General features: G+C 34.0%; 1 protein-coding gene across 5 annotated transcripts in view; it reads left to right on the top strand.

Annotated features, from left to right (window-relative positions):
• TOX2 (TOX high mobility group box family member 2) overlaps window positions 1–21,441 on the top strand; it is a 209,452-nt gene that overhangs the window by 152,283 nt on the left and 35,728 nt on the right. For 4 of the 5 annotated variants that reach the window (XM_087720314.1, XM_014069267.2, XM_087720315.1 and 1 more), the window contains one exon: window positions 18,123–18,362. The exons of the other annotated variant lie outside the window; for it this stretch is intronic. In XM_087720314.1, coding sequence (XP_087576440.1) covers window positions 18,123–18,362 — 240 coding nt within the window. The remainder of the gene's footprint in view (window positions 1–18,122; window positions 18,363–21,441) is intronic. 5 annotated transcript variants of the gene reach the window in all.

Genomic DNA, 21,441 nt, shown 5'->3' on the forward strand with positions numbered 1-21,441 from the left:
AGTGACACACAACGCGAGTTATGCTCGATTTTTTGCCGATTTTTGACACACCACGCCAAAAAGGTTGCCCATCACTGCTCTAGAGAGTTCAACCAGGTAAGTACTACAAAGATACTGTACAGAAACTGTACATCACTGTGACATCTAGATCTAGGAGATGCAGCAACTGAGATGCAGCAACTTCTAGCGCACCCTGTGGTATGAAGCCTCCACCATGTTTGAAGACAGGTGCTGCAATGCCACCAGTGGCATCACAAACTAATACCTACGGTTACTCCAACAATGGACTTCTGTGATCCCCACTGTGCTAGCCTCTGTGCTTCCAGATGGGTTGCAGAGCAACCATTGTGTCTATTGAGGAAGTGCACAGTAGAATGTCTTCTTCAAACCCGAAGAACTGCCATAGATCCTAGTGCTTCCTGCCCTCAATCTTGACACCATTAAAAAATAAAAATGCCGGCACTAAACAGCAATACAAGTTTAGAAAAGAGGACTAACAACAATTTTAAATACTGTTACTATTTGCAAGGCCCATATTTTTGTGTTCAAAATAGATGCAAGTTATATTTTAAAATAAGGCGCAGTCTAATTGCCTTCCTTAGGATGTACAATAATATTCATTAAGGATTGGGAAGTTTGAAAAGTCATTCAAATTTGTATATCTTTAGGTGGGCAGTAGAACATCTGTTCTAGACATATAGATTCTGAAAGAGCTTCTCAGATTCTAGTGAATATAGGAACACTTCTTCCAGGTGGTACTGCTTAATTTCAGGTCATTAGGTTAATCAGATCTTGCTGATGTTTGATTTTATTCTATAATATAAACATTGACTTGGCACATGTCCTTAAGATCTGATTGGATAAAAATGCAAATGTTGCATTGAAAGTAATGTTCCTTCTGGAATATTTTGGTGTCACAGACAGCAAGACAAAGAGAGCCAGCTTTTGAAGAAACTTAATTGAAATGTGTGCTCTTTCTGTGAGATTCATCTGCTATATTAAAATAGGCAGCTGGCTATAAAATGTAAAATGTAGAGAGATAGAGATAGAGTGGAAGTTTTTTTTTTTACCTTAATACTGTGCCAAAGGAATAAATCTTCTTTTGCTTTGCCATATTTTAGTGCATTTTAATTAGTATCTCATTAGTACCTATTCAGTAATACAGCCAGATACTGATGTGGTATACAACATTAGAAGTATAATTAATTTCCATTATTGTGCTGGGATTTCTGATTTACATATACATGTGTATATATAAATATATATGTGTGTGTGTGTGTATATATATATATACACACACACACATACATAGATAGAGTTATATACATGTAATAATTCATTAATTGTTAAAAATTTTAAAAGATAACTATCAAGAATAATGAAAAGAAAGAAAAGAAGAAAGACAGAAAAGAAATATCAAATGCAAAAAGAAAGAATGAAAAGAAATGGAAAGAAGTAGCTTCTGATTTTCACAACTGTTAAATAAAATACAAAATCACCTCTTGCTTATGGTTACAAAATTTAAAACAACCTCTTATAAATGTATTTGTTATGATTTATGGTTTTAATAATTAAAAGTTCACTTTTTCTGATTCATGCAAAACGTATAAGTGGTAGATTTCTGACTTTCAAGGAGTGGAAAACAAAGATGGCTGTATAATAAATGCTTTACATTTTTTTGTAAAAAGGCACATGTGACAGACTCAGGTGGAGCAACAGGGACCTTGATTAATGAGATGTTTGTTATTAATTTTTCACAAGATTATCCACAGAAAATTGTAAATTGTAAATTTAAAGCATTTCAGATATAAAGCCATGGTAGGTTTTATATTATCAGATAGGCTAAAGAATTAATGGAAAGTTAATAAGGCATTTTTCTAATAACCATCATTATTTAGGAAGTCAATAGAATATGATACGATAGAGACACAGAACAACAAACTGGACAAACTGGATGCAAATTTTTAAAGAAATAGTCATAACATAACAATGGGAAGAATTATATAAAATTCATACCAAGATATAACTAAATTAAAACTGGTGTGTAATGTTTTATATATGTTATACAACTCCATCAATAATATCTGAGCAAAAAAATCATACTTATGTTGATTATTTATTTTAATTAATTTTTCCATTCAATCTTAATGGTTGGCTTTGTTTTATGTCATTTAGAACCACCCAGAGTCAGCCATATAAATTTGATAAAATAAATACATTGGAAATGCAGTGAAACATGATGTTTACCACATGTGGTAGACTTAGAAATACTGAAAAATTGAAAATACTTGAAATATATACAAAGCAGAGAGCAAAAAATAAATTGGAATTTAAATTTGAAATGAAAACAACTTTCTTACTAGGCATAATTTTACAAAAAAAAAATCTCTAATGAGGTACATGCTCACAGCAGTGCTAATAAATGATGCCCAATACTGACAGATATAATGCTGACAACATCTGATTGGGAATGTAGGCTTGGAAAAGATGCAACAATAGCAAAATTAGCATATATTTTCACAACAGGGTGTACCCAAATTTAAACAATGGTTCCCATACATACAACATATCATGTAGCATTGTATCGTGGCAAATATAATCACTTACAGTCTGACTTCTAAGAGGACCTAGATTTTTATAAACTGCACACAAAAAGAGAAAAGTTAGAAACCAATTATTAATTTCTTTTCTTTTGGTATTTATTGGTTGTCAAATTTGCATCTTGTTCTCTTTATTAACATGTATAAACAAACAGGAATACAATATAATACAATGAAAACCTTAAAAGGTTTAAAGGTTTCCCCTATCTAATCATCAATGGGGCAATGCTCATCTCCAATTCTCAGCCAAAGAAGCCAGCATTGTCTAAAATACATTTCTGTCACCATGGGGCCAACATGAATATACAGAAAGCAGTAATCTTCCCACTGAAGCAGTACCTATTTATCTACTCGCATTTTCATCTTTCGAACTGGTGGGTTGGCAGGGGCTGGCCAAGGAACAGGAGCTCACCCTATCATGTGATGCTCAGGTCTCAAATCCAGGCAGTTGGCTTTCCAGTTGACAAACTCTTAAGCGCTGAGCCATCACATCCCCAGACACCTTAACACTAAGTAGTTAATCTAAGATCAAGAAATATTTTGTTGCAATATAGAGTGTTCCTTTTGTTTTTTAATATCATATTCAATTTTGGATGAAAGAGGAATAACTATTAGGCACAATTACTACTTTGAGTTATTTATAGAAATAATAAAGGCGGGATAAAAACTTTCTTTAAAATGCTAAATAATCTTACAATCTTTAACACTGACATCCTATATTATAATTATTATTAATATAATCTTTCTTGTTTTTATTCTCCACTGTTTAAACACTAGAGTATTTGTAAACTTCAATCAATACAAATATCATTGTATTGAAGCAATATAGTATATTAAGATTTACAATATAATAATTTAAAAACATATTTTAAAAAAACAATATGGTCAAACACGGTATTTACTTCTTGTGGGACACAAGAAGATCTGTGGACATGAAATAAATTATTTAAGTGCAGAAACATAGATAAGACATCTGTATTATTGGCTAACAATAACCTAATATCATATGCATGATACTTAGGTGTAGAGGCTCTTTTTGCCTTCTTTTGATTTTAAGATCAGTAAAAGAATTGCTGTCTATGTTAAGGCAAAATAAGAGGGAAGATTTAGCTAACCTTTCCCTTCTTCCTTATGATTCTTCTCACTATTATTCAAAAGGTTGTACATTTATGTGGGTTTTTTTCCTAACCCAATTTATCCAGAAAAAAATAAATCAGTTTTTAGTGTTGAGTCCTGAGGAGAACTGAAGCTTTCCAGTTACCTTGTTGTCAAAAAAGCATCTCTATTTTTTTTCTTCCTCCAGTATTTAAAGTTGAACCTCAGGAAGAAGGCATGTCAAAGTGCATGAAAACCTCTGTATATTTTATAACCTCTAGGGTGAAGCCAAAACTGTTGAGGGAGATCACCAAAATGAACAGGAGGGGGGAGGAGCCAACATTATGATGATACGGACATGCGGTCCCAATGCTCCGAGACCGCAGCTGATACTTTTGCCGCTGGGTGGTCCAATCGGACCTAAACTGTCCCGCAGAGATGAATACATCTTGCTGATCTCAGGGACATCACAAAGTCCCTGATCGATGCAAGAGAAGTTCTTCAAGCTGATGACAAAAAATCCAGCCAAGACTGATGAAGTTGGGGCGGCTTCAAAATGGAGGGATACAGAAAGAGAAAGTGTTTCCAGATGGTGAGGAATTTTTACCATTTTAAAAAGAGACTGCCTATAAAAAACTTAACATTAATTTAAAGTAGAGAACAGAAGAAATAAGCGGCAGAATTAAATTTGGAATGGTTTTGGACAATGGGTTATCTTACTTTTTAAATGCTATCTTCATGGATGGAATTTATGTAAGCCTTTTAAAATAAATGGATTAAGTTTTCTTCTTCTATTTTTTTTCTTTTATTCTTTGTAACCTATGGACTAAAATTCTCCTCTTTCATTACTGTGGGTGTTCTTCTAACTTATTCAGGAATTGGACTTTTTTAAACTTGAAATAAAAAAGATACAAAAAGAAACAAAGAAAATTGCAACAATAACACTGCTACTCGGAGGCTGGAAGGTTTGTGTATTGGAAATGAAACACTCTTGCTTTTCTCACTGATTATCCTGGCTTGGCACTCCAAGGTCTTGCTGTTGTTTATAGACAGTGATAAGAAGAAAAGCATACAGATGTCCCTTTGAAGTATATCTTTAACCAGAGAAAAGTGAAAATAAAAAGTTATTGTGAATCTATGCTTAATCTTATTAACCTTCCAAGCTAGAGCAGCAGTGTTTGTTACCGGGAGATAATGGCACAATTTCAACAACAGCAAGAAACTTTAAGTGCAAAATATATTCTTAGAAATACAGAAATTATCAAATACATATGAGAAGATAGAGAAGAAGCTGGAAGACTTAGAGCATCTAACAGCAAAATGTGATGAAGAAGTTGAGGAGGTTTATCAACTGGAAAAAGTGGTGGTTAAAGCCCTAAAAATCAAAGAGTAAAATGAATATAAAGAAATTAAATTTGCTGATATTTATAGTGATTGGTTTGTCTCTGAAAATGGAAAAAGTGGAATACTGAAAGAGGAACTAAATGGAGGGGAAATCTACCACAGATGGCAAGATACAGAAGAAGAAAAAATAAAAGAATTTATGGATTTAAAGAGAGAAATTTTATTAGCAATATCATTGATAACACTACTGACAATCAAAGATAAGTTGATTAAGGAAACAGAAGAAGGGCATCAAAATTACATGAGAGATTTTATAAGCAAGGAGTTGCTAAGAGGAGCCCATACAAAGTTGATTAAGGAGATGATTAGTGGATTGACACCACAAATGCCAGAAGATATGAAGTTGTTTTGCTACTGAAAAGATACAGGTTGATAAATGGAAGAATATAATTTAAAACTAGTTAAACTTAGTGAAATTTAGTGACAATAGATATAGTTAAATAAATAATTGATAATGTTATTAATGTATACAACGTGTAGTGTTATGATAAGTAATAATTGGATATGAATATTGAATGGTACCCATGAAAGGAAGATTAGAAATCCTTTTGGATTATATATAAAGGTTAATAAAAAAGAACTAAGTTAGATACAGTTAAAGTCTTGATTATTAGGGGGAAAATATTATGATACAGGATATAGTTAAATAAAGGAGGGATAATGATAACAATGTATATATAGGTATGGGTACAACATAAGGAAACTGTATGTAAATTGTAAACAGTGATTTGGAAAGGAGGATTAGAAAATTTTGTTATTAAATATTATGGATGTTTAGCTAGAATAGGACATAAGGATTCAGTGTTAATGGAGGATTTTAGAAATAGTAAATGAATTGCCAGTATGTTATGTATTAAATCTTGGTATATTTTATGATGAAGGACATTTAAACAATTATAGTCAAATGAAAATAGAAGTATGATGATGGTAATATGTATAAATATCTGAGTTAAAATAGTTGAATTAATATGAATTATGTTGTTGACTATGGAAGAGATGCACAAAAGTCTTTTTGTAACCAACTGATACACTTTCTACAGTATGTAAAGAAGGATGGGTTGTGTTTGTTTTGAAGATAAAAAATAAAAAAATTATAAAAAAAAAACAAAATGAACAGGAGGAAATATGGGCAAGGGGTTGATTTGGGCACTTTCTGTCTTACATTTTAAGCCATTTAGGCAAAGGTCAATATTATTCAAATACAAGCATTCCACTGTGCTTGTACAAAGTTATTATTAACTTAGCCAAGCTGTTGCAAATTGTAGATTCCTTTTGGTATTGTTTTATCAATGAAATGATAGAAATGTATTTATTTATTTAATACAATTTCTACTCTGCCAAATCAATGGTCTCTAGATGGTTTATAATTTTCTAAAAATTACAGCAATAACAAAATTAATTAAAATCTCTAGAATAAAAATAAGGCCAATAAAAAATTTAAATTCTAAAGACCCAGTGAAAAATGTGGACTTTTCTAAAGGTTAGGAGGGAGAAAATAATCTGAAGCTTAGATTGCAAGCTTCCACAAGACCAAGGTGGCCATGGAAATATCTTCTTCAGTCCCATCCTTCTAACTTCCCAAAGGGAGACACTGATATAATTCCTTATCAATATGAGTGCAACCCACACCATAGAGGGCTCCACAGATCATAAGCAACATGAAATTGGATTTGGAAACTAACAGACAGTGGCTGAAACAGTTCTCATCTTTCAACATTCATACTGCTGCTCCTGTATTAGCTAAACTTTCCTTGTCTTGAAAGTGCAGTAATCTAGTTGAAGACAATAAGGATATGAGTTTTTATTTCCAAGATATTCTGTTCCCAAAATAATCGCAACAACTGCACCATACAATGCTGAGCAAAGTTCGCCATAGGCCAGGGGTCAGCAACCTCAGCTCTGGAGCTGTATGTGGCTCTTTCATCCTTCTGCTATGGCTTCCTGTGGCCTGTCGGCTCCACAATTGATAGGACTTTTGGTTAGGACAGATAGAGGAAAAAGGACACAGTGCTAGGAGGAGACTCTATGATAGGGAAACCGGACTTCTGGTCAGCTTCAGAATTAAATGGGGGGGGGGCTTCTGGTTAGGACCTTTGTGGCTCTTTGAGTATTTAAGGTTGCCAACCCCTGCCCTAGGCTGCTTTTGCTGAGTAAGCAAAAGCCATCAATCCAGAGAGAAAAAGTAAGAAAAAAAATTTTTTTATATAAATGAAAGGAACATGATAGTTTTAAGTTGTATGTCCTCTACAGTAAAACACATTTTTGGATAAGGAAGGATCTACAACATCTTTCTTTGTGGAAAATTACTCTGTCTCAAACCAAGCTTCCTTTTAAAGTTGGATAAATATTTGTTGTAGTTCAGTTAGGATAATATAGAAGTGTTAGAAGCAAGGTAGGGAACTATTTCAAGTCAGGATCCACTCAAAAGGTTTTGATCTTCCCTGCTGTACTATATACAGTAGAAGACAACCCACTCTTTGATGGTTTTTCCAAGTCCACTTTAGCCTAGTATGATTTGATTGCTTATTAGTAACCTATGAATATCACTAAGTGTTGTATCTTTTGATTCTTGATGAATGCATTTTATTTTTCTTTATGTACATTGAGAGCATATGCACTAAAGACAAATTCCTTGTGTGTCCAATCACACTTGGCCAATAAAGAATTCTATAATAAAAAATTCTAGATGCTGGTTTTTTTCTTCTCAGAGGGTTTTCTATTTTTTCCTCCATTAGGTTTTATATTCATGCAATAAAATATAGAGATCTGCCATTATTTTTAGAACACAATAAAAAATAATCTAAAATAACTAGCAAAGCTATAAGAAGCATGAAACAAGGATGTTGTGACTGTGCATAAAATGTGGGCAAGCATTTTCGTATTCTATATATGTACAATGAGCATGGTCACATTGCTGTGTAGCACAGAGGAAAAAGTAGTCATAAAAATATTGTTTAACAGAGCAAGCATAAAATCAAAAGATAACAACTAAAATGCTATAAACATTCATGAATAAATATTATTTGAGAAAAATATTTTCTCTAGCCCACTGAAACTTTTGCTTAATTACTACAAAATTATGTGATGTGAGTTCAATCTATTATCTTCATGTTTTGCTTCAGAAAGAATAACAAAATAACAAAAAAAATTATCCAGAAGAATCAAGACACAAATTTTGAACTATAGTTAAACTCTTCATCATTTATTTACAACTCTGTGTTGTTCAGAAGAAACACAAAAGTTCCCTATATTGTTTTAACAATAGCACTTAGACTTATATACCACTTCACAATGCTTTACAGCCTTCTCTAAGCGATTTACAGAGTCAACATATTGCCTTCAACAATCTTGGTCCTCATTTTACCCACCTCAGAAGGATGGAAGGATGTGTCAACCTTGAGCCTGGTAAGATTCGAACTGCCAAACTGCTGGCAGCCGGTGATCAGCAGAAGTAGCCTGCAGTACTGCATTCTATTCACTGCACCACCACAATAATTTAGCAAAAAGAACTGATGGGAACAATCTCTGACTCAGATGATTAGTACTCCATAGAAAACAAGGTAAAAGTTCAAAAAACAAAGGACAGAATTCATTGGACCATGTTTTGGCAGTTTGGTTGATAGTTTTCTTGTACTAACCGGTTTGGATTGTATCTCAATCAACATAGTCTTTGACTGAGATTTCTGATAGTTGTAACCCAAAGCATCAGGCAGGGAAATCTTGAGATTTCTTGATAATTTTTGTGGGATTTTAAAAGAAAAACAAGTATTTATTGAACAAAAAGAGAGAACAGATTTTTAATCTCATACAGGGAAATAATTAGATTCTCTTCCGAATCTGGGCAACAAAAATCCTGGATGATATTCCGATCTACAAATATCTACACTGAAAACAAATTGCAATTCACTTTGTATCTCTAGAACAGGTAAAAACTGATACAATTAAACACTCTCTCCATTTGTTAAAGATTGCAATTTTATTTCTGACAGCTTTTCTTACCATGTAGGCTGTAGATTTATCTTTATAATGAAGCATTAATTATCTTTGGATAACTCTTTCTCCAGTAATATTACATGCCAAATACTGGATCATATCTGGTCAAAACTCTGCATTCACTTTTCTGTTTAAGTTGGCTTCTCCTTCCCCTCCTCTATAAGACACTTAGCTCAAATTGGGAATGAAAGAGATAAGGAACGTGGCAAGGGTATTTTAAAGGCTTTGGAAAGAATTTGACCATTAAAATAATCAGTGTCTTAATGGTAAATAATTTAGATAAGTGTCTTAACATAAGGTAGCATCACACTGTTTATGAGTAACAATTAGGCTTCATTATCTGGGCTGGGATCCCATACAGTATTTCTTTGCAGAAAATTATAGAACATTAAGTAGAAAAGGTTTCTGTTGGAGATTTCTGAGGGAGATCTCCTAACCAAAGTATGATCTTCCAGTATTCCTTTCCTCCTGAGCAAATGTTCTGTGAATAGAAATTTTAAAAAGTAAAAACGAGGTTTATGAGTAGTAGGTAATGTCATCTGGGGAGATCTGTATACATTCATAATTAAATTCTTACATAGAGACATCCTGTGAGAAGATTGTGAGGGAAAATCAAATTGTGATAACCACTACATTAATTAAAGCAGGAATTTATTATTAGCTGCCTTGCTCAGCATCATGCAGGGAACAGACTTTGATTTGAGAGGACCACATCGCATTTCAATACTTAGGTCTAGTTGAGCTTGTGTCTGAACCAGTGATCGAGAGCTATAGCAGTAAGAAGCTTCTACTGTGTGATAAATGCACCCCTACAGAAATAAATTGCTCCCTCTTTAAGTCGTTCCCTACTGCTTCACTCATATTCTTAACAGGATGAGTAGCTGAACCAAAAAAGTGGCTGTTACTTTAAAGAATAAATTAGTTTGACTCTTAACTCAATAATTAAAATGGTTATGGCTATGAGCCTGCAGGGATAATGTACTATTATTATAGTCATTTGTTTCAATTAAATGCTTACTGATTTTACAATACCAGCTGGGCACCTGTGTGAGACAGCTATTACTCTGAACAAGACATCTCAAATTCCACCAGAAATTGTCCCCTCTCCAATGCATTTTACATACAGCTATGACAGTGTCTTAGAAACAGAAACAAATTGAATAGTAACAAAAATTGTGTGTGTATGTATACATCATTTTTCTCCAATGTAAAATAAGGAATTTGATAAGGGTGGTACATTTCTATTTAAGAAGAATTAATTATAAACTATATTATGGAGAATCTTCCCTTTGAAACAATTTCACCTTCTCCTGATAGCAATTCAAATAGCTTTTTACAGAAAGTCTTTGTATATCCTATGCCACAATTCCAGGGGGCATATAGCAGAATTTCTTTGTAATTTGTTAACATTGTGATTTTTGCTCCGATGAGTTGCTGATTTGAATTGGCTCTTGGTTTACTAAGGAAGCAGAAATATAAAATGGTTGATCAAGCTTGACAGATCAGAATAGGTTTTTTTTTTCAGAGAGAGAGTAGACATTAGTTATTGCTTTAGAAAATCTGTGTCATCTTTTATGCTGTTTGGTTACTTCTGCCCCAGTTTGGGAAATAAATCATTCTCCAATGTTCTAGTACTACTATGGTTCTTTTACTCTGAATTTCATGCTATGCCAAAGAACGGCACATCTTTAGTTTTAATAGTTGGAAGATTTTTCACATAAATTCCAGTGGTGGATTTAAAAAATCCTTGAAAGGATACTTGCTACCAGATGTCGTTTCTCACATGCAGATGAGTTATATGGCCAGAGGTGGGCCGCTGCCGGTTTGGACCACTTCATGTGAACTGGTAGTTCCAACCAGCGACTGGGCCCACTTACCCGACCTTATGCTATGACATCCTATATAATTGCTGTTTTTTCGATGCCGTGAATCAGGGATGAAATCCAGCAGGTTCTGACAAGTTCTGGAGAACCGGTAGCAGAAATTTTGAGTAGTTTGGGGAATTGGCAAATGCCACTTCTAGCTGGCCCCAGAGTGAAGAGGGAATGGGGATTTTGCAGTATTCTTCCCCTGCCACTCCCCCCAAGCCACATCCACAGAACCAGTAGTTAAAAAAAATTGAATTTCACCACTGCCATGCATGCACTCACATTTTCGATCTGGGCAAACCAGTTGTTACAGTGTGTAATGCCCACCTCCTGATATAACCCTAAAGCATTGTCCTGGGTAGAGGTTAGGAAGATACAGAAGCATTGTTGTCTAACTCCAAAAGACTTTACTTAAGGGCAATCATGCACCTTGAGCAGTACTTGGTACATCAGTCCAGAAGTCAAAGCCAAAGGAATCAGGGTAGTTCGAAGCAATAATATCTATCTGGATCTACCTAGAACAGTAGTTCTCCAAGTATTGCTTGTGGATCCCAGGATTCTTTAACACATTTTCATCAGGTCTACAAAGTCAAATAACTATTTTAAAATTTCTCATTTTTAATTTCTAATGCAATGAATATTGATAGATATAACCTACATAAATAAACTACAGGTCTTCAGTCCTCAGTCGTTTTTATGAATGTAAAGGAGTCCTGACACCAAAGTGTTTGAGAACCACTGATCCAGGATAAATTGTACTTATTATTTCAATGCTGATTTATCGTGTGTGTGTGTGTGTGTGTGTGTGTGTGTGTGTGTGTGTGTGTGTCAGAGAGAGAGAGAGAGAGAGAGAGAGAGAGAGAGAGAGAGAGAGAGAGAGAGAGAGAGAGAGAGGGAGAGAGAGATGTTTCCACTTAATTATTAACTATTCTTTGTCATCTGTAGCACATGGTAGTAGCTTAATCATAGTGTGATGCTAAAGTATAATAAAAAAGACAGAATGGTAACAATGTTAATTAGTGTATTGGATAAAGCATATCAGGTGCTCAATCCAAGCCAAGTGTGGTTAGCTGAAATCTTTCAACTGATATTAATGGGGCCAGATTGACTTTATACGCATTTCTGAAAATTTTCATAATAAATTTTCTGCACAGAAAAACGTATCCATAATTACATTCCTGGACTTGTTCTGCTCTGCTGCATAAATAATATGCACTTTAAAGAAAAAAATATGATTACATATTTAATGGATAAATGGAAGCGTTGTGGTCCACTGGCTTCATAATAAGAATTTTTTTTAAAAAAAATATATCTTAATATAGTGTTTGCCCACGAGACTAATGTAACTGTAGATGGAAATGATCTTTTAGATTTGTTTAAAACTCAACACATTACATTAATATATCTTTCAACAATTATAAAAAATGAATGAAAAATAAGGGGAATGCATTATTTTTCTTACTAGCTGGACAATCTTCTTTAACCTTTAACATTCCCATGAAACAGAGGCAGTCTAAAGAGCTCTAAGGAATGTATAATTCTACATGTAATTAGAACTTACCAGAGAAAGTTGACAGTGTAATATTAGTTTCTTTTTTTTAAGAATTTCATTGGATACTAGAAAAGTAGATAGGATCATTTTCTTTTTGCTTCTTATTGAATGGTATAAAACATTTTAGAACAGTTTCTGCATAACTTACTAAATCAGAAACAAATGCTTTCCTCTGGAAGCGATCTAGAAAATGTCCTTTTTTCCAGAAGCTGCAGAAGAAGTGCTATATAGAAACAGCTAATCGTGTGGATTTTGACATCTATAATCTGATTCATATAAATGTATAGTTCTCAGATTCTCTGTTGGGAGCTTAATCTGAAAGCCAGTTTAGCAACAGCCATTGTTTTTTAGATAATTTAAGTTGGCATTAAAATTCTTCCACAGTTGTTCATTCTCACTTTAAAATTATCAGCTCATGTTGTCATCATTAAGTCATGTGGACAGATTCCTGTGAACAAGTCCTATAAAACAAACCTGCTTGTCATTCAACTAGGGAATTCTGCATTCAGCTTTTTGGGGGACAAATAGAAATGGATTGAAAATGTGATGCATTCTAAAAAGTATATTGAATTCTCTTATTTATTTAACAGAACTGACAAGAACAGCTCTTACAAAACCTTGCCAGCTTCCCACTCTTAAGCTCCCTCCCTGTGTCTTTTGAACATCTGAGCCCTACATGCTGTCTAATGCTGTAGAAAAGCTCTTGATTCCTGACCTGTAGCAGTAAATCTGCTTCTGCATTTGGATTTATTTCTGCTGAAGCCTACAGAGCCCTTCCATTTCTTCCCTACATTTCTTACTTTATGAGCTGCTAATGGAGTTGGCAGGAGTCCTCTGCTAATGAGAGATTGCACCTCAGTGGGCTTATTGGAAATGAAAATTGTTAATAAATAAAGCCCTGAGTCTTTAAAGTCATGTTAACATTAATCAGATTAATATAAAAAGTGGGAGGGGAGAATCTGGCAAAAGCTTAAGACAGTATTTGATTTCTCTCCTGCTGGTTTCCACTGGGTCTCAATTGATAGTATCTAAGTATCCGGATTAATTTTATTTCCAAAACAAGTGAAGGAGCAGTTGTATTTCAGTGCTCTGGCCTTTTTATTAACAAGTCTCCCCCACCTTTTTTATGTTAGCAGTTATAGCAGAATGAAAGTCATAAGCCACTATTTCTCAGCATCTTGTCTCTTATTGACAAACTACCTAACAAGAGAATCTTGTGGACTTTGTTGGAGGTCACATTTGGTTCTTTGGATATTGCAGAAATAACTTACTCTTTTTGCTTCCCCAATTTATTATTACCCATTTTCATTAACATTAGTGTTGTGTTCCTTATATAAAGTATTTTTTTAATTGTTATCCTATTTAGGTTTGATATTCTACCTTAGCATGGATGACTAGGTATCCCCAAAGAGTATAAGATGGTGACAATTTGAAAATTTGGACACTTCTGCAAAGCCATACTGAGTCGCCCCTCATTTTTACCACTGTGCTGGTTCTTTTCCTTTTATGTCCCATGCTGGGAAAGATGGGTGGTAAGACACCACAACATTTTGATTCCAGAAATAGGAAAGCAGGATGATACTGAATACCACTTATAACAGGATGAAACTAATAGTTAACTGACTCAGCTTCTTGAGATCTACCCAAATTCCAAACCTTGCTTGCGGAAAGGGTCTTGGTTTACCCCTTATATCTACCCTTTAAGAGTAAATTGCCTCTGAATGTGAAGATTCTATGCATCGCTACAGTAATGTTGCATAACTAAATTTAACTCCTAAAGCAGATAAATTAGATATCGATTCAGGTGAAGAGCAGCCTTGTGAAAACTTTATAATACAACAATATTCTAGGTGCCTCTTCTCCTTCGGTTTTCCAAGTTTGTTTCTATTAAAATATTTAAAAAATTACAGGTAGCCAAAATAATTTTGTTTTGAAGAACAGTAAGGCATAATAATAAGCATTGTAAAATATGGCAGAAAAAAAAGGAAACATAATAATAACGTACCCAATATGATTTTGGTCATAATTACTGACCATGGACTTGAAATGCAATAATGAATGAAAACAGGTTGAGCACACACTAGAAGTTTTTAAGAGGAATACCAATAATTTTAAGGAAAATAGATTTGAGAAAACCAACAGAATTGAATGGTTTTTGAAATGGCAGCTTGATACATATGCATTAGGAAGGAAAAACAGTGTTTAAATAGTAAAGTTATCATAAGGGATATATAAGAGCAGAAAATTATAGAAGTTCTTGATGGACTTCAGAGATAGGTTTATGCTGGATCTGAAAAACAAATTAAGGATCAAAATAAATAAATAAATCAGTGAAGATAGGCAAATATGTCCTTAAAAGTCAAGAGAATAACAGATTGCAGTAATTAGTGGGAAATAATAAAAGATAGATAAAAATAAAGTGCAAAGGGAAAATGTCATGTGTATAGCTAAGTATCCATGAAAATTGAAACAAGTGGATTGGCAGTACTGTTCACCAGTGAAGATGAGGAGTTATGAAGAAAGCTGATGAACTTGGTTTTTGAGTGTTGCATATTTCAGGACTGATCACATGTAAGAAATTGCAAGCAGGTAATGGAAAGAAAGACTGAACAAAAGCAACTTTTCTGGAGACACTTGCTAGAATCCAAACACCCTTCTTCAAATGTACTTTGTCCACCAAGTCATGGATTTGGTGAACACATCCAAAAGCATTTAGAAAAAAAATTCCTAAGTGACCTTCCAACAAAAAAAGGGACAGCAGAGGAAGACGTTTCCTTTGTTGAAATTTTAAATCAGAGGCTAAATTAACAATTAGAAAACCTAAAACCAAAGAAGCTTGGGAAAGAAGGGAGTCAAATAAAAGATTGCTCAGTAATTTCAGCCAAAACATAATGATCAAGGAGACAAGGACAGGAATTCTTGAACTTGGCAATGAGTCAGCTATCAATGATTTGAGAGCAGTCTGAACCAAGACTGATGTAATATTTCAGAAGACCTTGAGATAAAAAATTATAAACAGCAACAAAAAGCATCATGTCAAAGTATAAAAGGAAATGGTTGATAAGAACCATAAAATAGATTGAGAGGTTTTTTTAAAAAACAGAGCAAAGGGAAAACATTAATTATTAAATCAAAGGAAAAATAAAGTAGGGCTACCTTTCAGATCTGCTGGTACTGTTATTAACAAAATTCCAAGTTTTTCTCCATGGATTTTTGCAATTCAGGATACTACAGTCCCAATATATCTGAAGGAAGCTGGGATGGAGAATATTGAATTATAAGAAAGTGATAAATTGCTTATATGGCAGTAAAGCGATATAATGAAGGAGCAGATAGTCACCATGAATAAAATGCATGTGGAGAGATGATATTAGGGCAGCAGAGTTTACTACAAAAATCCATGGGGACTAGCTTTATATTCAGTCCAGTTTCCAATCTTTGGTACCTTCAGTCATTTTAAGGAGATTGTATGAGAAACCAGAAATACAATATTCTGAGTATAGAGCAGTATAGAACAGACACGTTCCTAAAGAAGCTTGCTTCAGACTTCCTGAAACTAGCTAGCTACCATTACTAGATAGATGGATGGATGGATGGATGGATGGATGGATGGATGGATGGATGGATAAAAATTGGCCACCCATCTTACCATACGGTAACTCTGTATAGCTTATAGCTACATCTTAATTAAAACATAAAATGTTAAAATCAAACCTTACAACCAAAGAGACATGGGGAGGGCTGGGGAGGAGATGAGATGTGTTGTTACTCAATCACCTCCTATAATGATAGATGTAACTTTATTTTTCTCCTATCTGGTGCAAACTTTTACCAGTACGATTTCCCCCACCAAAAAAAGTGTTAACTTCAAATCCTTTGGCCTCCAACAATTTGAAAATGAGTGAGCTTGGTGGTCTTTGCCATGAGCATTCCATTTAAGGAAATACGTTCTCGTTGAAACATTAACTATTGTAGCTGTATTTGCATCAGTTGATATTTTCTCCATGTAAGCTCAACATTTCAAATTTCAAAAGTAGCATGATTTTTAAGAAATTGATTTGAATCCTTCATTTGACTAATAAAAATGCATTAGAAGCTCTCCCGCCTTTTTAAAATTGACAATAGTGGATTTTATCTTCCATTGAAAATACTTTAAAATAAATATTTTAATTTAGAATTGTATAAGAAATCCTGTCCTGTAAGCAAAATATTTTATTTTCTCCTACCTGCTCTTTCCAACCTTTTATTGTTTCCAGGTTTCCAGCTAGTTTCACATATGAAAAGCTTTTTTCCCCAAAATTTTAGCATTATTTTAGGAAAACTGAACTGAAAAAAACTTTGTTCTCCTGTAGAAATTTATTTATTCATTCGTTTGTTTGTTTGTTCATTCATTCATTGGCTTTCTATGCCCATCTTACAGTGGCTCTGGGCAGCTTACAATTTAATAGAAGTTTAAAAAACAATTAAAACAGAATAAAACTATTAAAATTAAAAACCCAGATGATATGTACCCTTGAGGAAAGAATTTTCTCTATCCTGACAGTCTCTTCTAAGGTAATGGGTCCCTGTCAGGTCCTCAGGCAAATGGCAATCAGTGCAGTTCTCATAACAATGGCATCACATGCACCACTCAAGCCCCCCCGCCCCCGAACAGTGCGTATCACTGATTCTATACCAATTGTAGTTTCCAAATACTCTTCAAGGGTAGCTCCATGTAGAACATATTGTAGTAATCCAACCGGGAGATGACCAGGGCATAAGTGACAGTGAACAGAGTCTCATGATCCAGAAAAGGGTACAACTGGCACACAACATCAAGTTGTGCTAAGGCCTCCTAGCCATGACTACCACCTGCTCTTCTTATAACTATTAATGTAAAATATTGTATATTTTTGGACACAGATTTGTAGTTTCCATCTATTACATATATGGCTAATTATTCAAGAATTAATCTCTTCATTGTTGTTTCCATCATATGATAACATTTTATGACTTTCTTTTTTGATCATCTTGCTGAAAAACACAGTAAAGTATGCAAACAAATTTGTATGACCCTATTTTGAAAACCAAAGTACAACTAGAAAGTCCACTGCATGTTGCAATGAGTTCTCCCTCCTTTCCTACTTCCAAACTCTGATATTTGGGAGTCAGAATACCGCATGACCTAGTTCAAAATAACTGCTAATACTGCTGATTAATGTCAGATTAGCACAGGATTATAGTGTTAGCCCATTATAACAGCTCTGCTGTAAGGCATATGGCATTTTAATTCAAGGGATGCCTTAATTTGCCAAGGATTACCTGTAGGAGAGTGTTAGCACATGAGAAACTGTTCAGCAATAGATTAATATTAAAATATAGTACAATTTTGTCTAAAAATACATTGCTGAATATTCTGCAAGGTAAGAATAAAGCTAACATAGAAGCGTTGAATATAATGGAAACAGTTCCATTACAAATTAAGGGTGATTTTTTTTCCCAGCATGAACTTTAGTTTTTTCCAAAAGTAATTGATATCTTGGTAACAACCATGCCCAACTTGCATCATCATATAATTTTGATAAGATAATAAATACAATTTAATTTAAAAGTAATATTCTCCTAACTCAGATCCAGGAGATGGTCCACTCAGATGCTACGTCCTATGAGTCCAACCATCAAGTTCCCCTGATCAATCGACCAGGGATGTTAACCAGTCACATGAGTGCCCTCAGCCAGTCACAGCTGATTTCTCAGATGGGTTTGAGGAGCGGTGTTACACATGGTTCCCCATCACCCCCTGGAAGCAAATCTGCTACACCATCTCCCTCCAGTTCTACTCAGGAAGAGGAGACAGAATCACATTATAAGGTACGTGCAGCCATGCCTGTTTTGACAGACATAGAGACAGACAGTAGCAGGCAACCTACAATGGCAGAAATAATGAACTGCACCTAGAACAAAGGCATTCAGCCTTTCCAAGAGAGATACATACAAAGCAAGAGAACTTTTTTTTAAACCTATCTGAAAAGAATATTTCTTAGCGAAAGAATTGGAAGAGATATCAGGATTACAAATTATATCAGACATTGAGGAGTTATATTGATGCATATAACTATAGAACAATTACATGTAGCAAATTATGAAAGAGATTTTTCTTCCTAAATATTTTCCATCTTGTTGAAAATGCTAAGTATATCATTTTGCACTACCCTTGCAGGTTAAGATTCTGAAATAAAAGTATGATTTACCACATACAAGCATTCAATTTCCCAGCTGAAAATGTTTTTTGTAGAGGCAAAAATTTCATATTTGGAGAATGAAAATATGAAAGCATAAATATTCAGCTGGGATTTTAATTAAATAGCTCACCAAGTCATTATCAGAATGAAATAACAGAAAATGTTTTCACTATACTTAAACCTAGATAGCAGGGATTTTTAAGACATAATAAATCATAAGTTATTTAAAGCAGATGATTTTGCTTTGTTAGTGATAAATATATGCTGAATATGTTGTAAGGATGTAAAGAATGTTTGCATGTTAACATAGCAATTTGTATGAAGAAATATGTTTTTATATTGGATGTCTTGCTAAATGAATATTCATATCTATTCTGTCTTTGAAAATAAAGTCTTGCTAAATACATTTACATATTACCCATCATTTTTTTTAAACACAAGTCATAGCAGAGTAGCTGTAGCATTTTCTTTAAGGAAGAAGACTACACTGTGAAGGAGAGGCAGCCGTTTTATGGTTCACCAACTGGGGAATCTCCTCCTGAAACTCATACCAAGATGACAGCTAGCTAGCCATGAGAACATGACTGGTAGATCTACTGCTTCCAGAGAAGGGGAACATGAGAGAGGGAGGGTGAATCTTCCTTCTCTCTCAAGTGATCAGTCATCTTGAGCCAACTGTGTTGAGATCTAATAGATTAAGGGCTAGTAGGAGGCAGGGGCTATTCCTTTCTTTCTGCTATCCTTCTTTTTACCATGTTTTCTGCCACACCTTCTCCCTCTCTTCAGTGCCTGAGCCAAACTGGTTGTTTGCTAACATATTTTGAAATTAAGCTATGTAGCAAGTGGTGTCCTATATGTATGTGTGTATGTATGTATGTATGTAATATGTATTTCCTAATTGGTGGCATGTGACAGTCTTGGCTTGAAATGTTGTCTCTATAAAAGATCATAACATGTTGAGCATGAGCATGGTTGCATGGTTGGAGTACAACTGGGCTTTGCTTGTGTTTTGGAACAGTATGCAAACTCTGCCAGTATCATCTTTACCATTAGAAGATAAATGTGTATGTTTTATGATACGATTAAAATAGTTAAGTTGGTCTTCATTATCTCTATCTTATTAAAAATGATGGGAAGTGCAAGTTAATATCTGTGTGCTCATCTCATGATGATCGTAGTGTGTGGAAAACAGCAGTTTGGTATATTAGTGGGGCGAATGATAAAGAGCATAATGAAATGAAATAGAACATAGCTATATTATATGTCAGAAATTAAAATTGTAATAGAATAATGTTTGCATGACATTGTGTAGTGAAATGATGAATAACAAAAGGGAAGGTATAGGTTTAATTTGAAAAAGCTATTCTGTATGTTTGGCAATGGAACTGATGTTATGTAGGCTGTTGTGGATATAGCTGAAAGTAGGAATTCATAAATTGATGAAGGTTGGATGTTATACAACCAGTTAATGTTAAAAATGAAAGAAGCAGTGATTGGTTTTAGGAAAAATTATGCAACATGCTGAATGAATGTGCTTCAAAGGAAAATTATTTTGTCAGATGACATGACTAGATGGTTGAGCATAAGGCAAAAGAATATCCAAAAATAATGAACCACCCAGAAACCCAGGAACTGTAATTGTTTAATGTATTGGTTTAGGTTTTTTTTTTTTAAAAAAGATGACTTAAGGATGTCCGTTCATATGTACATATAAGAAAGGAAAATATAAATGTAAAAGTATGTTTGATTTATTTATGATGAAACACTTAAAGAACTAATTAAAGAAACAAATGTGATAAGAAGCTCTGTGGAAGTTTTATATACTGTATAGTGTGTGTGTGTGTGTGTGTGTGTGTGTAGAGTTGCTTGAAATAGAATGAAAATAATTATGCTAAAATTATGCTGCTGCTGCAGGTGTTAGTATCCAGGAAATAAATGGTAAAAAGAAAGTAAAAATATTGTAAGGATATTGAAAAATGGTGCACCTATAAGTGTGGTGTTCCTGGACACATATTAACCTAGTATGGTTGTGTGATTTGTTATATGACAGGATTTGTTACTTATAAGAATAATAAAACATTAAAAATTAAAAAAAAAGTTAAAAAGTGAGTAAAGAAATAAGTGATAAATAAATGTGGACTGTGTGATGTATCAAATGGGACATTGGGTTGAGTTGGTTATATTGAGACAATGAATAAGAATCAAGTTGCAAAAGAATTAAATGAAGGAAGAATGAATGGGCCAAGGGAAGTCCAAGAAAGCCATGATTGGATGAAATCTGAAAATCTTAAAAATACAGTAGTGGAAGTAATGAGTTTGAAGAACTCAAGGCATTTCTGAGTGGTCTAATTGTATATGGACATGGTGGGACAAATATATGTGCAAGTGTAATGAACAGTGTTTGTGTACACTAAATTTACCTATATTCACTGTTTTCTTATTTGCTATGTTTCTTTGGTTTATTGATTTTTATTTCACTTCTACCCTTTAGATAATATCTACATTCAAATACTGTAACTTGAGCATCTTCAGAACAAAGATATCAATAGCTAACATTAGCCTTCCATTTGGGAATAAGGAGGAGAAGACATTTCAGGAATTGCTAGTTTTGCTTTGTCTCCTTGAAGCTAACTAGATGCTGGCAGTAGTTGAAATCCAGCATAGAGTCTGCTTAAATGTTAATAGGGATAAGATTTATGATATGTGTA

The sequence above is a fragment of the Thamnophis sirtalis genome, unplaced genomic scaffold, assembly GCF_051295495.1.
Source record: "Thamnophis sirtalis isolate CommonGarterSnake01/CBP01778 unplaced genomic scaffold, rThaSir2_p1.2 scaffold_7, whole genome shotgun sequence".
Taxonomy (NCBI): Eukaryota; Metazoa; Chordata; class Lepidosauria; order Squamata; family Natricidae; genus Thamnophis; species Thamnophis sirtalis.